The 18899-nt window shown below is 34.7% G+C and overlaps 1 protein-coding gene across 2 annotated transcripts in view; it reads right to left on the bottom strand.

The window, feature by feature from the left end:
* LOC115223833 (hyccin) overlaps window positions 1-18899 on the bottom strand; it is a 374581-nt gene that overhangs the window by 262990 nt on the left and 92692 nt on the right. For both annotated transcript variants that reach the window (XM_029794513.2, XM_036515120.1), the window contains one exon: window positions 3862-3906. In XM_029794513.2, the coding sequence (XP_029650373.1) occupies window positions 3862-3906 (45 nt within the window). The remainder of the gene's footprint in view (window positions 1-3861; window positions 3907-18899) is intronic.

The following is an 18899-nucleotide window of genomic DNA, read 5'->3' as shown; positions in this document are numbered from 1 at the left end:
CTAATAATGGTTAAAATTTTGGCACAAGGCCAGTAATTTGGGGGGAGAAGGTTAAGTTGATTACATCAACCCCAATTCTCAACTGGTACTTATTTTATCAACCCTGAAAGGATGAGAGGGTAAGTCAACCTTAGAGGAATTTTAAACTAGGACATCACCACTAAGCATATTGCCCTGTGTACTAATGATTCTACCAGCCCACTGCCCTAGTAGAATACATCACAAGTAGCTGAATAACAAATGATAGAATATCCCAGGTATGGGCACTGGAATGAGACCACCAATCCCAGTGGATTTAAAATAGAATTCAGTGTGAAACTCTAAGAACATTACTGAGTATAACAGACACCTGAAAAGAGCCAGAAAGTACCCTCGTAGAAGCATTGTAACTATAACAACAAATGAGATGAAGATACTAATTCTAATATGTTAGTATACAGTTTCCACCATGTCATCCTCCCAATGGGGCATTACACACACTGTTTCAAATTTTGGCACAAGGCCAGCAATTTTAGGAGGAAGAGATAGACAATTACATAGAATCCAGTACATGACTGGTACCATATTTTATCAATCAGAGAGAGATGAGAGGCAAAGTGGACCCTAGTAGAATTTGAACTCGGGATGTATTGAGTTGGAAGAAATGTTGCTAAGCATTTTGTCCAACACACTAACAATTCTGTTAACTTGCCACCTATATTATAGACATGAATGCTGACTGTTTCTACTTTAAGCACCAAACCAACAATTTTGAGTGGAGTGGGATTAGACAATATCACCAACCCCAGCATAAACTGATATTTCATTTTACTGACCTAGTAGGGATGAAAGCCAATGATTACTTTGGCAGAATGTGAACTCACAATGTAAAGAGCCAGAAGAAATGCTACAAAACATTTTGTCTGATGCTGTAAGAATTCAACCAATCCACAGTGAGTTCTCACTGTGACCTAATTTCTAATATTTGGACTGGGTTTTACATTTTCAGGGAGAGTTAAGTCAATTAAATCAGCTATAGTACTAAGCTATAATTTATATACCACCAGTCCCAGAGAAAGGAAAAGTGAAACTAACATTGATGGTATTCAAACCATAAAAGGATAAAATTAAATAGATTTTTAACCTAGAAGTGTGTTTTATGTCACAACACTTTTTTTTAATAATAAATATAATAGAACCATAAATGCAATAAAATTAATAACAATTCCCTTTATATTAGATACACAACCTCCAATTCAACTGATTAAATTGACTCCAGTATATTACCAGTAAATATTTTACTGACCCAAAAATGAAGAAAGATAAAATTATCCCTGGCATGATTACAACTCAGTACTATGAGGCAAAGGATTACATTTTGCAAATAATCAATTGGTCTACTGAATCAGTTATTTCTACATTCCTTTTGCATTTAATAATGCATATTTGGCATCTAAACATAATTAGCAGGGGAGTGGTAGAAAAGTGGTTAATATATTGCCCTCATGCTCCATGAGGCATGAATGGAAACCCTTCCACAGCAATTGTTGTTTTTGAGTGCAGCACTACATTCACAAATATTTAACGCTCAGCATATCTATTTAAAACAAAAAATAATTCACCTCTCCAACATTATAACTGACTAACTGACTACAAAAAAATATTCCATGGAAACAAATTAATTAACTGATAATTAAGTAATTAAATAAACAATAAATAAAAACACTCAACAGACAATATATTTACGAACCAGTCCATTCATCAATATCTTGTGATTCAATCGACACATTCATTGAATGGCAAAACGCTTGCAGCAATAATTGGGCCGAATTAGACTTGAAATAGTAGCAGACTGTTGACTGAAAGTAATTTATATAGGATTTTTCACTATAAATTCTTGTTATTTTACCAGTCTCTGAAAGATCATCATCATCATTTTAACATCCACTTTGCCATGCTTGCATGGGTCAGACAGTATTTGTTGAACCAGATTTCTTATAGCTAGAAGCACTTCTCATCACCAACTCTCACTTATTTTCAAACACTGTAACATTTTCCATGGCCTGACATGCTTTCACAGAAGATAAGAAACAAAGAACACCGCTTGTATGATAGTTATGCTCATTTGCAACTATCATACAATGTCAAGACAAAAGGAGACACACATGTGCACACACACACACACACAGAGTTTTCTTCCATCAACCAAGTCCACTCACAAGGCTTTGGTTTGCCTAAATCAATGGAAGATGCTTAACCAAAGTACCATCTAATAGGACCTAACTGAAATCCTGTGATAGGGAAGCAAACTTCTTAACCATCCTAAGTTTTCACTGTGCTAAGCAGCTCAGAGGTATTTCTTCTACTTCATTGGTATGAATGCCAGTTTTATTCACAGGATTTACTTTCAACACATCAGTCCAATAAAATACTAATGAAATAATTATCTGTAATGAATTATCTCAACTGTAACTCTACACAGCATCTATAAACAATTACATGGTCCACTGAAAGTTGAATATCTTAAATAGTGACACAGTGCAATGCCTGTGCAGGAATATGAATAAGCAATCATACCATCAGCAGTAACTCACTAGTCATTCAACTTGCATGATGTAGCAGTAAAATTTTACCCAAAACCCCACACCTCTTACATTATAAAAGAGGACACATTAGATTATGTAGTCCTCAATACTTTTAAAAAGGTGTAGCAGTTATGGTTGTCATGTCCAGATCATAGGTCTGCTGGACCAGGTTTGATAAGAACAACAATACAATAGTAAAAAGTATTGTTATATAAGTCATAAAATCTTTCCTTCAACAAGGTCATTTCTCTCTAGATTAGAGATTACATTTTCTAAATTTTGACCAATAGCATGGAAAGCGGACGTTAAACGATGATGATGATGATGATGATGATGATGAGGACTTATTCACAGAAACATTACTCGCAGTTTTGCGCCATCTCTTCTTCCTTAGATTTTAAAATCAACAGAACAACTGCCAAGTATACAGTGTCTCTACTATTTAAAGACAACAGTAAACTGAAACATTTTAATATGCCAACTAGCAGCTATATTTACTAGATTAATGAATATTAAGCTTTTTCTATGGATGAAACAAAATGCAGTTAAAAGGATACGAAGTGATAGCATATCAGCTGATGTTGCAACACCATATCAATAACTTGTGACATCATCATCATCATCGTTTAATGTCCGCTCTCCATGCTACCATGGGTTGGATGTCAATATATTTTATTTATAAATTTATCAAAAATCTTATAGACATAAATTCCATAGATTTTAAATCATTCAGTTAACTGGAAAAAAAGTTGTAATTAACACTGTTGAAGAATGGATCTTTAGATTCACTTATTTATACCACATTTTTTATAAGACTATAAGATCACATTTCAGTCTTTCCTCTTACACTTCAACAAGATCTACAAGAGCATAAGTGATAGAAATAATAACGAGCTTATTATATACAGTGCTCAGGTGCACTACAATTCATTGGAAAAGGTAAAAGAGGAGACAAAAAGTAGTAAGTAAGTCAAATAAAGAAAGCAATGAAAATCAAAGGTATAAAACATAGAATAAAACACAAGTTTTAAAAACAGTTTTTATTTTCTCTGCTAAGTGAAGAAAATAATGAGGGGTATTTATCATCTCTACAGCTGTGAAGAAAATACTAATCAAATACGTTTGTATCAATCGGCTTTGTGAATCATATATTACTTCAAATTGCTAAAATACTAACTTAATTTTTTACCCTATTTGCTTTTTTTCTTCTCTTTTTTAATAAATCATCTTTTGACAAAATGACTCAAAATATAAAAAGAATCAAATAAAATATTGGAAAATAAATTAATAAACTTACTAAATTGTAGATTCCTAAGAAAAACGCTTCCAGTCCACTGCAATTCTGAAAAATATAAAGGAAAAGATGCAATCAAATTAGATGCAACAGGTTCTCTAAATATTACATTTTAACTTAGACATAGCTCTTCATTTAAAGATAGCACTATGATGATTAATGGTTTCACATCAATCTAATGAAGCTTCCATATATGGCACAAGTCAGAATTATGACTATATGTAACTTGTTCTTTTATTCATTACTTTTCATGTAGAACATAAATTCTAACAGTGCTCTGTCACTTATTGTAACTCTTTCTGGTACAATATGATTTCAACTCTACTGGATGGATTCAACATCTCCGGAACTATCTCTGATATTTTGGCTGCTTTCCCAGTTTTCATATCCTTCATAGGCATTTTAACAATAAAAGCTGTCAGTTTAAATAACTAATCCCTCTGATGGGTCTATTAACAGGTAGTTCTGTTTTCTGTCTTTCTTTCATTTTCTCTTTCTCCTCCTCTGCATTCCCCTCATGTAACAACTTCTCACAGTAACTTTCCTATGATTCCTTCTTCTCACTGTTAGTGAAACAAGGGCAAAAATAATCATTACATACAGACTTTTCAGTAACAATCTCCTGAATTAATACTGACACACTTATCTACTATCCAGAACAGTTCATATCTATGTAGCAGGACACTGAAAAACTTCTTGCTACATCTCTCCTTACTAAGTATACCTGACATTTGTCTTCTTTTCTAGTTACCCACTGTTGTTTCTTACCCCAACTCCTGTTCTCTTCTATTCTTTCCAGATTCATTAGTTAGCTGTGACAACCCTATCTACCAAACCCTCTCACTACTGACTGAAACTTTACTCCAGCAAATGATTTCCAATTCTTCTATATTATAGGTCTCTATCACTTCTTCCTTGACATACATTATCATATAGTACTTCCCTGAACCTACATCTGGCCAAAAGATTATTTAGCTTCCACTACTCATCCCCTAGTATAAAGCCAGCCTCCTTGAGATTCATAGTCTTGTAAACTGAATGGCAACTTCACTAGTGCTGGTGGCATGAAAAGAAAAGAAAAAAAAACCTGCACATGCTGTAAAGTGGTTGGCATTAAGAAGAGCATCCAGCCATATAAATCATGCCCTTAGGCACTAGAGCAGGATGCAGTCCTGGGATATGACAGATCCTGTCAAACCATATGACCGACATCAGCATGGAACATGGACATTAAAAATTTATGATGATGATGATGATGATAACAATGATACCTTCTTTCTCTAGAGTGTGTCGAGTCTCTAGGTATGCTTACCACAAGGCTTCTGAAACTGTTTTAGCTATTGCCCCTTTTCAATGCCCCTTTCTTATGATTCAGCAACATTTAATACACCACATGTACATATACACATAAGTCCAGATGTTTACCGATGCAATGACTGCCTTTACTGCATGTATAAAAATACCCACAACTTTTTTATTATTTTTAAAATCAAATTATAAACCATACTTTTAAATTTTACTTTAGTTCATTGCTTATCATTTACAAGCATATGTGGTACATATTCAGTTTTATTCATTTATTTATGCACTTGTTTTTTAATTAATATTTAAACAGCAGACAAAGCCTAAAAACTGCACACATGTATTTATCACTCACCTACCACCTCCTCTGCACTCAGTACTCCAGATTTTCTATCACCAATAGAAAGCAGTAATGCCCATTTTGAGAAATACCAGTTTAATTCTGAGTGTGATTGTCACTAACACTAGTCAATGTTTAGTGATACAGTCTTCATTGGGAAAACAATCTGCCTGTCTCTTTTTTTTGTAGTGAGTGTGAAGTGTATGTTACTCTGAGTGAAAGGTGATCCAGTGGCTGCTTTCACAATCATAAGATCATGAGTTCAGTACCCAGTGGTGTGTTGTCTCTTTGAGCGAGACACTTTGTCACATTGCTCCAGTCAACTCAGCTAGCTAAATTGAGTAGTACCTGTAATACAAAGGGCAGCTTTGTCACATTTTGTCATGCTGACTCTCCCTCAGAACTACATTAAGGGTATGCATGTTTGTAGAGTGCTCAGCCATGTGCATTTTTGTTAATTTTTTGCTAAAGTTTAGGTTAATTGCATCACAAAACTCCAAGAGCTTAGATCTATCTTAGCTATAGCTACCATGCATATTGGGTCAGACATTAAGGTTGTTCCCAACATGCACATTAAATCACCAGCCACAATGATAAGCTGGCCTCAGAAAAACAGTGCTTTTGCTCATCTGTCACTTCGGATTGTGATATGCAAAATTTACTTTTGTTGCAATGTTGCCTCAGATCAGTCTAGTCTTTATTATTCTGTCATATACTCTACTTTATACATTTCTCTTCCACCAATAAGTCTATTCCACCAACTTCAGTACTTTTTACAAACCAAAAAGATTGTATAATTGTATCCATTGCTTATGAAGAGTTTGACTGAGGTTTCCCTCCATCTGACACAGCATAAATCTATTCATCTCTGCTCCAGCATCTCAACAATCTCTCCAGTATTATTTTTCATCATGCCAACAATGATGGTGGCAACCCTGAAATTTCAAGGACAGAAGAATTTCCCGTGATTTCTGGGTAGTTAGATGTCTGTTTCCTGCATCTGAAAGCAAGAGTTAGTGTGATAGTGCAATTATGACTTATGAGGTTCGCACCTGCATACCTCCATCTGCAGCACTATCATAGTAAATGCTGGCAATGTACATACAATTAAATTTCTTTTTTCAGTGATTTTTGCTATCTATTTTTTTATTTTAAAAACAGAATGCCCTTTCTCTCACTAAACATTTAAGAGTTTGGACAGAATGCATTTTGTAATTCCAACCATACAAGAGGCTGTAAGACAAGACTGAAGCATCCCCCCTACACTGTACCAGTTTTTATATGGGGTTGCATCTCTCCCAGACAGGTTGTCTCCACTGCAGCTTGCAGAGTCCACATTTGTTTCATGTAGAATTTTATTCAGTTACAATGTCTAACAGTTGAGGGGGAAATTAAATATTAATAAAAGTAATAGAAACAATAATTATTCACTTTACATAAACTTAGCACATTCATTGTGGCTTCTTTGAGATTTGAGAAATGATATGCTTCATTCATGAGTTGCCTGAGCTGAACATGGCCAATTATCCACTTGAATTAATTTTAAAATGAAACTGTTGAGTGTGTAAGTGAAAGGGAGGAAGAAGGAAGAGAGAGAAAGAGGGAGAAAAGAGAGAGAGGGAAACATCAATCAGTGTGACCAGTTGTGATTGCAAAACAGCCAACAGAGAGCAAATAGTGCAACTAATTAGGAAGAAAATTAATTTAGATGAGAAGCAGTTTGGGTTTGTGCCACTGATGCCCTCTTCCTCCTGAGACAACTACTACAGATGTTCTTAGTAAAGAACAAACCACTATACATAGTATTCACTGACCTAGAGAAAACCATGGCTCTGTATTATGGTGGTTAGTAAGAAAACTAAATGTAACTGAATGAACTGTGAGCCATGCTGGCCATTTACAGATATACTATCATGAAGGTGAAAGTTAGCAGTGAGTTCAGTGAGGAATTTAGCAAGCAAATAGGTATTCATCAAGGCTCAGTTCTCAACTCAATCTTGTTTATTAAAGTCCTCTGGGGTATAGCAGAGATGTTTAAGACCAGCTGTGTATGAGAATTTCTTTTAGTTGATAATCTAGTTCTCATAGCTGAATGAGTTGAAAAATTTGGGAATAAATTCCAAATACAGAAGGAAATTAAAAGAACTTAAAGTAAACTTAGCAAAAACAAAATTCTAGTTAACTTGGAAGAAAACAGGATGCTGCTGTCATCCAGAAAGTGAGTCATGTTTAAATATGCAAAAAAAAAAAAAAGAAAAGGAATTGAAAAGGAAAAAATCATATGGAGTACTTTATGTGAAGTATGAGTGCACAAGCAATGGAATCACAAACTTAGAGAAAAGATAAAACTCATTATGTAGCAAATGTGCTGCAATAGTTGCCATTAAAACACATCTGCCATATATAGAGCCCATCTTCTCTGTAAATTGCTCATGAACCAATTTACATTGGGTACACTATATGAAATTCCTACCTATGAATTCTTTCAAATTCTTGATGGGCTTTTAGAAGTAGTTAGCTTCTGTTACCTAAATGACCTAATTAATTAGTATTGAAGGAGAATGTAAGTTAGTTGCAATCTTTTATACTTATAATCACATCATTAGGTAATTGAATGAAATTTATGTACAATTCCAAGTAATATATCATTGCAGACCATAGCTGTTTAGTAAAGAGTGTAATCTAAAATCTGTATGACAATAGTTCCAAACTTAGGGTCCACATGACCTCTAGGGAGCCACAAATGTATGGTTGGGGGATTCCATGAACTGTCTTAAAAAAAAAGTATGGAAGACTATGAGTGACTGGGGTGGGAAAAAGCAAGGCTGAAGTAAGAGAGAGAATCAGTCAGTTTACAGAATGTGGATGATCAAAGATCGAGTCTTAGGTACTCAATTGTGACAAAGACATCAAGGAAATTGGCAGTATAGGAGGAGATTGTGAAAGTGAACTCAAATGCTAGGTGGAAGGAATCAATTAAGTTGATAAAGAGGTGAGATAAGAGTTAAATATGGGTGAGAGTCGTGGATCCACTGCAATCATCAATGTACCTATCATACAGTTCAGGGATGGGACCAGTAAAATGGGCAAAAATTTGAGCCTCCGCATAACCAACAAACAATTTAGCAAAGTCAGGTCTCATCTTAGTTCCAAAGTCTACACCAGCAATCTGCAGATAAAATTCATGGTAGAAATAGAAATATCAAAGGACAAACTTAACACAAAGGAGAGCAGAGCCACAAGGGTATGATAACAGTGTACCTGGCAGTGAGAAGACCATCAAGTACATCATATGGGGTGTCAGTGTATAGAGTTTAATATCTAAAGTGAAGGGGAGTATAAGGAAACTAGGTATGAAGGTGCAGGATTTGAAGAGATAAAAAGCATGATTAGTATCTTGAATGTTTGAGGGAAGGAGGGTAACAAAGAATTAGAGAAACTTATTGAGGTATTTAGAAATGAGTGAAATTGAGCATTTGTAAGCAGAGACAATTGTCAGCATTGTTAAGTTCATAATTTGGTGGGATGGAATACATAGAGAAATGAAGTGGTCAAGGGGCAATAAGGATTTATTATTAGTGTTGCCTAATATGTTTTGCTAAAATTGCTTGTTTTCAGACATCATCAGAAAAAGTTAATTAAAATTCATTAAAATGACATCTATCGGACTTTCAAAGAGGTCAAATTGTTGGTGCTCATACAGCAGGCACTAGTGTAAGGAAAACAGCCGAAATGTTTAGTGTATCAAGAAGTGCAGTCTTGAAAGTAATGACAGCCTTTGAGAAAGAAGGAAAAACCTCCTCGTCGAAACAAACCTCCGGAAGAAAACCAAAACTTTTAGACAGGGGCCATCAGACTCTTATGCGAAGTGTCTGAAAGGATCACAAAAGTACAGCTCCCAAAATTAGTGCAGAGCTTAATGACCACCTTGAGAACCCAGTTTCCACAAAAACTATTTGTCAGAAGCTGCACAAAACCGGATTTCATAAGTGGGCTGCAATCAGAAAACCACTACTTTCAAAAACAAACATTGCAAAGTGTTTAGAATGGAGTGGAAACCTACAGAACTGGTCCTTAGAGCAGTGGAAGAATGTAATTTTTTCGGACGAGTCAGCTTTTACTTTATTTCCGACCACCGGCCGAGTATATGTGTGGAGACAGCCAAAAGAAGTATTTGACCCAGACTGCCTTATCCCAACTGTTAAACATGGAGAAGGATCTGTGATGATCTGGAGGGGGGGATATATCTTGGAAATCTGCTGGCCCAATGGTTTCCCTTCATGGCAGAATTAATAGTCAAGACTGTTAAACATTTTATCTGATCAAATTCATCCTATGGTTGTGGAACTGTTTCAGGAGGGAAACACAATCTTTCAGGATGATAACACATCAATTCACACAGCGAAAGTTGTAACTGAATGGCACGAGGAACATTCTAATGAAGCTAAACATCTTATCTGGCTACCACAATCCCCAGATCTCAATATCATTGAACATTTATGGTGCATTTTAGAAAAATAAGTAAGGAGTCGATATCCTCCACCATCATCACTACATGAACTGGAGACTGTTTTAGCTTCTGACATTGCAAAACAGCTAGAAGTTAGTCCAAGAATGTGTGTTACATATCTGCATAAGCTTCGGTATTATGGATGAGCAGCTAGAAGAAAACCTCTCCTTCAACCAATTAATATCATGAAAAGAAAGAAATGGGCCAAGGAAATGTCAGAAAAATCCAGTTTATTTTAGGATAGAGTGACTTTTTCAGATGAATCCAGATTTGCATTATTTTCAGACAGTGGACGTGTTTGGGTCTGGGGGTTTCCCAATCAAGAATTTGATTTGAAACGACTTCAACCAACTGTGAAACATGGCGGTATCTCTGTAATGGTGTGGGGAGCTGTCACCAGCAATGAGCTGATTGAATGTGTTGGAACCATAAACTCTGAAAAATACATCGAAATACTTAAGCAAGAACTACTTCCGACGTATTCTCACGATAAAATAACAAAAAATGAGTATTTTTTCATGGAAGATGGGGCTCCATGTCAAACAGCAGAAAGGAATCAACAATGGCTGACTGAAAATGGGATCAAAAAGCTTCCATGGCCGAGCCAATCTCCTGACATGAACCCAATTGACAATCTTTGGAGCAAACTAGATAGAGTTATATGAAAAATTTGACAGAAACCTAAATCTAAAGATGAATTGTTTCGATTGTTGCATGAAAAGTGGGGAGAAATTCCACAAGAGACAATATATATATATATATATATATATATATATCATTGCTATAATGTTAAACTATCATATGTCCAAATTTGGCCAAATGCGTTTTTTTTTTCAATATTTAATTTTACTTGCAATAGCCGATTCTTTTGATGAAATTATTGTATCTCCAGCTGCTTCAGATGCCAAGATATGAAATTGTCAAAGTTTGGTACAACAGTTTAGCATTTATCAAAAGTGCTGTAAATTCCACATACGACAGTTTTGCAAAAATACTTCTGACTGAAAATATCATACATGCATGGAGTTACGATTTTATGTACCCAACAAAGTTTTATCGTTAAGCTGATACTGTTGTTAATGTAAAAAGAAATGGAATTGTCAAACTGTTTTTTTCATTTTCTGAAGAAACAACATTTTGGACTTAAGACACTTTTTCATAATAGCAACAATATATATATTGTGGATATTAATAATAATTGTTAAATTTCTAAATAATATAAATTAATTTATGTATTGGATTAAGTCTTTCTTTGTTTGATTTGCATAATAGTGGTTTTGTCTCTAATTAATATAATATATATATATAATATATATATATATATTCATTGCTATAATGTTAAACTATCATATGTCCAAATTTGGCCAAATGCGTTTTTTTTTTCAATATTTAATTTTACTTGCAATAGCCGATTCTTTTGATGAAATTATTGTATCTCCAGCTGCTTCAGATGCCAAGATATGAAATTGTCAAAGTTTGGTACAACAGTTTAGCATTTATCAAAAGTGCTGTAAATTCCACATACGACAGTTTTGCAAAAATACTTCTGACTGAAAATATCATACATGCATGGAGTTACGATTTTATGTACCCAACAAAGTTTTATCGTTAAGCTGATACTGTTGTTAATGTAAAAAGAAATGGAATTGTCAAACTGTTTTTTTCATTTTCTGAAGAAACAACATTTTGGACTTAAGACACTTTTTCATAATAGCAACAATATATATATTGTGGATATTAATAATAATTGTTAAATTTCTAAATAATATAAATTAATTTATGTATTGGATTAAGTCTTTCTTTGTTTGATTTGCATAATAGTGGTTTTGTCTCTAATTTAATATAATATATATATATATATATATATATATATATATATATATATATACACATACACACACACATACATATCGTCATCATCATCATTTAATGTCTGTTGTCCATTGTGGTATGGGTTGAATGGTTTGACCAGAGCTGGCAAGCTGGAGAGCTGCACCAGGCTCCAGTCTGTTGAAGATTAAGAGAGATGTGTGTGTGTTTGTGCTGACAACATCATCATCAAGCATTATATATATATATATATATATATACTTAATCATATCAAAGGGAAATGGAAATTAATAGAAATTTTCATTTCCAGTGGCCTAACATAAAAATTTAGTCCACAGACTATGTATTAGTCATAAAATACAGTATACATTTAAACACATAAGGAATCCACTCATGGGATTCAACACATTAGGAAGAACAGCTAGGTTCTATAACCACAAAATTAGGGATAAAATTCGACAGGAACGAAATGAAAAAATTAAAAAATAAAATATAGAACCTAGCTGTTCTTTATAGCATGTTGAATCCCACAAGTGGATTCCTTATGACTCCCACAAGTGGATTCCTGTATTTTATGACTGTATATATATGTTTAGCTTGTTATGCCAAGGGAATAAAGCCTAAGGATCTTGTGAAGGCACCAGATGTATTATAAAATGTTGTCTGAGTCTTTTTCATCACATAAAACTATTAGTAGCTCATAATATATACTGTGCTTATTAAATAATATTTATCTCTCACCAGATGGAGAATTTTTTTGTTGATCATACCTTGTGGTAACAGTAGGGTATGCCCTGGCACTTGTCACCATCTATACCTCTCTTTTCCTTTACTCAACCATCCCATTTATATTCTGATCCCCATCCTTTTTGAGTATGCCTGGCACTTTGGCCACCATCTCTATCCTGCTGTCCCCCCCTCTCTCTCTCCTTCTCCTGCACAACCCTCAGGATGGGTAACCATGTATTTCCATTGTAGCAGTACACCTATTTCTGTCTTCATTCCTGATTTCTCTCTCTCTCTCTCTCTCTCTCTCTCTCTCTCCAGTCAGATAACCTCATACCTCTTTTACAGCAAGACACCTGTTTCTGTCTCTTTGTCTCACTATAACCTTTCATCAGCTGACATATCACTTCCTTCAATATCCCCACCCCTCTTAAAAGACTTTTGTCTTGCAAAGTTACTTGGTGACACAGTCAATGCACGTGCCACTTAAAAAGCACCCAGTCCACTCTGCTGAATGGTTGGCATTTGGAAGGGCATCCAGCTGTAAAAACATTACCAAAAACTGACCTCACTTGTGCTTGTGCCATGTAAAAAGCACTAAGTCCACTCTGCTGAGTGGTTGGAAGGGCATCCAGCTGTAAAGATCAGTTGCAGAAATCTGGTGCAGGATTCTGCCTGGCTGACTCCTGTCAAACTGTCCCACCCATGCCAGCATGGAAGGCAGATATTAAGCAATGATAATGATGATGATGATGATGTGTGTGTGTGTAATTATGTGTGTGTGTGTGTGTGTGTGTGTGTGTGTGTGTGTGTGTGTATACTCTTTATTCTTTACTCTTTTACTTGTTTCAGTCTTTTGACTGCGGGCATGCTGGAGCACCGCCTTTAATCGAGCAACTCGACCCCGGGACTTATTCTTTTGTAAGCCCAGTACTTATTCTATCGGTCCCTTTTGCCAAATCGCTAAGTAACGGGGGACGTAAACACACCAGCATTGGTTGTCAAGCAATGCTAGGGGGACAAACACAGACACACAAACACACACACGCATATATATACATATATACGACAGGCTTCTTTCAGTTTCCGTCTACCAAATCCACTCACAAGGCTTTGGTCAGCCCGAGGCTACAGCAGAAGACACTTGCCCAAGGTGCCACGCAGTGGGACTGAACCCGGAACCATGTGGTTGGTAAACAAGCTACTTACCACACAGCCACTCCTGCGCCTATATATATATATATATATATCATCCTCATCATCATCATTTAATGCCCGTTTTCCATGCTAGCATGGGTTGGACGGTTTGACTGGGGTCTGGTAAGCCATGAAGGCTGCACCAGGCTCCATATATATGTATATATATTTCCATGACATCACCATCATCTAACATCATATATATGTTATATGGATGTGTACAAAACTAGTTCCCTGACCAGTTTCTCTTTACAAGCAATGGCTAAAAATATACATGCAGTGAAAAGATTTTATGATATTCACTCATAAATCCTACCTCATCCTCGTAAAATAATTAAATCTCACAAGTATATAATATTAGGCTAATTATATTTATTGAGATTATATTCAATTTACTAAATATAATGAATTAAAACTGATAAATCATATTCATGTATACTTGATTGCTTAAATTATGTATTTAGCAAGATCAGTGAGTGAGCATATATACATATACATACACAGATGCATAATTACATGAAAACAATTCACTGAGAAATTATGTAAAGAAAAAAAGGAAAAATTATAGAAAGGAAGCAAATTAAATTACAATGAAATTGCCAGATTTATTTCTGCTCCAATTTAAAATTCTATTTGAAAAAAGAGAAAAGAAAATTAAAATAAAAAGAACAGCGAAAATTAATTTGGTTTCATAAGACCATGTATGTTAATAATCCTTAATCATTGTGGCATTTTATAAGACAAGACAAGAGTGTGGCACTAACAATAAGTATTTATAGATCATTTAAGGTTTTCATCCCCAGAGATTATCTAATTTTATTGTTGTTGTTGTAGTTTTTGTATTAATTTTTATATATATAGTTTTTTATCTTCTTGTTAAACAGTTTCTAACAGATAACGATTATGAATCAAATCAACATAAAGCTAACTTAAGCTCTGAGGGGTCATCTCCAGAAAGCTGATTAAGAATTAAATAAGGGATATACATAAACACACATACACACATATATATATAACATATGCTCCCATCTGACTTTTTCATATAATCCATGTTAATCACGTGGAATTTTTACTAAAACAGTTTAAACATAAAAATATATAATAAAAAAAGGTGATAAACATATTTCATTATTTTGTAAGCATATGCACTACTTAATCTCTAAGTTCAACAAGAGACAAAATGAAAGTAAAAAAAAATTAATCTAAAATCCTATTTATATATTTTTGAAGATTTATATTTTAAAACAAAGACAAAAAAGAAAATTAAACGAGTTGCTAATGAGAGAAACTTTCAGCAAGTTGAATTAGCAAAATGGTTTTGATTCATATTCAAAGACATTACATATTATTTATACAGCTAACAAATCACCATTGAAACTTCTCATTTTTCCCATAGAACATAAAGCTTATGATTAATATGTCTATGTGGTTTGCTTTATGAACAAGTAGTCTCAAGTTCTGTCTTGTTGCAAAGTACTTTGGGCAAGTGTCTTCTGGTGGAGCATGAGAATGACCAATGCTTTGTGAATGGAATTGGTTGATGGAAACTATATGGAAGCCATATAGTTAGATATATATACATATATGTGTGTGTGAGTATGTTTGTATATATGTGTGAAGCTATATATTTGTGTGTATGTGTACATATATGTATGTGTGTGTGTATATATATATAATATATATAAATTAGAGAAAAGCCACTATTATGCAATTACTTATTACTTATTATATATTATATAATATTTATTCATTTTTGTACTTTTTGTGATCTAGTTATATGTTTTAAAATATATTTTATTTGTTATTTATGATTGGGTTTATGTCAATCATTGTTTGAATTGCATAATAGTGGTTTTTCTCTAATTTATATATATGTATTATATTTATATTGTGAAATTTGAATTTTTCCCTGTAAGTTTGGAGTTATACTTCCTAATATTATATATATATATATATATATTATATATATATATATATATATATATATAAATATAAATATATATATATATATATATATATGACGGGCTCTCCCGTTGTTAGAAAATGTGAGGGTTCAACAATTTCTTACTGAACAACCATACAGATGATTTGTTTATAGAGATCAAAAATGTTTGTGTAGACATAAGCTCGCTCCCTCCATCAGATCGACATTACCTGTACAGGTGTAATAGGTGCCTCATGTCAGATGTCAAAATGATTGCAGAGCAACGTAAAATGAAGTGCTTTGCTCAAGAACACAATCCAATGCCTGGTATGGGAATCAAACCCACAATCTGCGCCTTATATAAGTTGAAATTTACAGAAAAACAAAATACGAAGACAGGAGTATGTGTATGTAAAGAAACTGAGATAACAAAGGAATAAATGATTGCCTAATTAGCTTACAGCTGTTTCTGTTATAAGATGCACTAGACTCATAACTGACCACCTGAGTATTACCCTATAGCTTCATTGGCACCTCAGTGCAATTATATTTGGGAAAACAATTACATATATATATATATATATATATATATAAACATACATGTGTGTGTATGTGTGTGAATATTTATATTGCATGTCTTTGTATTATATCAGTGAAATATGTTGATGTTCCCAGCTAATAAATCATTCCATAGCTCTGTGTTTTCTAAGATGAGTGCTATAGAAAGAAGTCCATTACTTATACAAACTGCTGCAAATCATCGTCATCCTTCAATGTGGTTGAACAAACAATCCCAACCAGTCAGGATTCAAAGTATGGGTTGTCCAAGTCATCCTTTTAACCACTGAATACAAAATGTAGTTCATTGAGACCTCTGTTCAGATGATTTTCCTGAATCACCAATTCATGCTTGTACACCAATCTGTTGCAAGGTTAACTATTTACAGCTGAGTGGACTGGAGTGATATGAAATGAAGTGTTTTGCTCAAGAAAGCAACACAGCTGGTCTGGGAATCAAAACCATGATCTTGCAATCATGAAACGCAACACCCTAAGCATTAGATCACAAACCTTCACTAACAAAGGAGATACTTTAGAAAGGAGATACTTTAGAAGAGAGGAAATTAAGAAGTATCAAACTACAGGACAAGGTTATGAAGGCCAGAGTCACACACAATTGATCCATGACAGACTACACTTAAATGAGATGCACTTTATCTACTTGTCTAGATGAAGGACCATACATATATGCACTTTTCCAGGTGAAGGAACTGCAGGAGAAATACTTGGCTAAAAGTAAACTAAGGCACAGGAGTGGCTGCATGGTAAGTAGCTTGCTTACTATATGTGAGTGGATTTAGTAGACAGAAACTGAAAAAAGCCTGTTGTATGTGTGTGTTTTTGTGTCTGTGCCCCATAACTTAGTGGTTTGGCAAAAGAGACCGAAAGAATAAGTACTAAGCTTACAAAGTATAAGTCCTGGGGTCAATTTGTTCGACTAAAATGCAGTGTTCCAGCATGGTCGCAGTCAAATGATTGAAACAAATGAAAGAGTAAAAGAGTGCTATACCTGGCATTCGTTAACTTTGAGAAGACATGACAGGGTGTCATAGCCAATAATTTGGGAGTTACTAAGGATAAACTAGGTATAGATGAAAGGCTTTTGAGGGTTGTACAAAGTATCTTTTATCTTTTACTTGTTTCAGGCATTGAACTGTAGCCATGTTAAGGTACTAACTTGAAAGGTTTAATTGTATAAATCAATGCCCAGTAAGATGTTTTTAAAGCCTGGTACTCATTCTATCAGTCTCTTTTGCTGAACCACTAAATTATGGGAATGAAAACAAACCAACACTGGTAGTCAAGTAGTGATGGTGGGGGCAAACACACACACATATATAGGTTTCTTTTACTCTCTGTCCACTAGGTCCACTTGCAAGGTTTTGGTCAGCCTGGAGCTATATAGAAGACACATGCCTGAAGTGCTATGCAGATGGACTGAACCTAGAACCATGTGATTGAGAAGCAAACTTCATACTGTACAGGCATACCTGTGCCTACACAGCCACACCTACAAAGATGCAGCAATATTTACTGATAGTCAACAACAATTTCCTTGACAAGGCTCAGTCCTCAGTTCTCTTCACTTCGTCATAGTCTTATAGGCTATCACAGAGGAGTTTAAGACTGACTGTCTACAGGAACTTCCAAAAGCCAAAGATCTATCTCATATGCCTGAATTTAAAGTGAAATTAGAGAGGAAATTCCAGGCATGGAAGCTAAAACTAGAATTGAGATTACCTCAAGGTAAACTTAGCAAGCCTGTGGCTTTTGTAAGTAGGCAAGAAAATAGGACCCTGTTGTCTTTCCTTGATAAGCTGTAAAGGAGTAGGTATAAACTCCATATGTTGCATCTAGGGTAATCTATGGACATGCAACAGTTGTAGTGGAATCACAGAACTATCAGAGAAAGTAAACTTCGTATAAGATAACACATTGTAGTAATATATACTATGAGCACACCAGAAATACATTGTCTAATATAGCTGGATGGTTCACTAGAAGCAGTCAATAGCATTATTATTTAGGTGATGTAATTAACAAGGGATATGGTTGCTAGGGAGCTACCACCACTACTGGCAACAAAGGTCTTTTCCATCATGGTGAAGGGCCAATTGAATAGTGCTTGTGTCAGAACTGCAATACTACATGGTAGTGAGACATGAGCCTTGATTGCAGAGGGTTTGAGAAGAGTGGAATGAAGAAGCTAGCATATTCTTTTGAATCTGCAATGTAAAAGTGCATCATCAACAAAGTACAAATGTATTGAGAGAAAAATTAGACATAAAAGGAATCAGATGTTGTATGCAAGAAGACTGTACTGGTACAGAAATCTGATGCTTATGGATGAGGACAACTGTATAATGAAGTGGTGATCAGATAATATAGATGCAGTTAGCAAACTAAAGAGACCAAGGAAGATATGGAATGAAGTGGTGAAGGTACATCTCAGGACCTTGAAACTTATTGTGAAGATGAAAAAGGACAGGGTGACTGACAATGTGTGGTTCTTGAGGAGACCTACTCATCTCCTTGAAACAGATTCTGGAAGCATAATATGTATGTATATGTGCGTGTGTGTGTGTGTGTGAATGTATATATATCATCATCATCATCATCATCAACGTTTAATGTCCGCTTTCCATGCTGGC

This window comes from Octopus sinensis, linkage group LG2, assembly GCF_006345805.1.
Source record: "Octopus sinensis linkage group LG2, ASM634580v1, whole genome shotgun sequence".
In the NCBI taxonomy this organism is placed as follows: Eukaryota; Metazoa; Mollusca; class Cephalopoda; order Octopoda; family Octopodidae; genus Octopus; species Octopus sinensis.
Note: the sequence above shows the minus strand (reverse complement) of the source record. Positions and strands in the feature narration are given on the sequence as shown.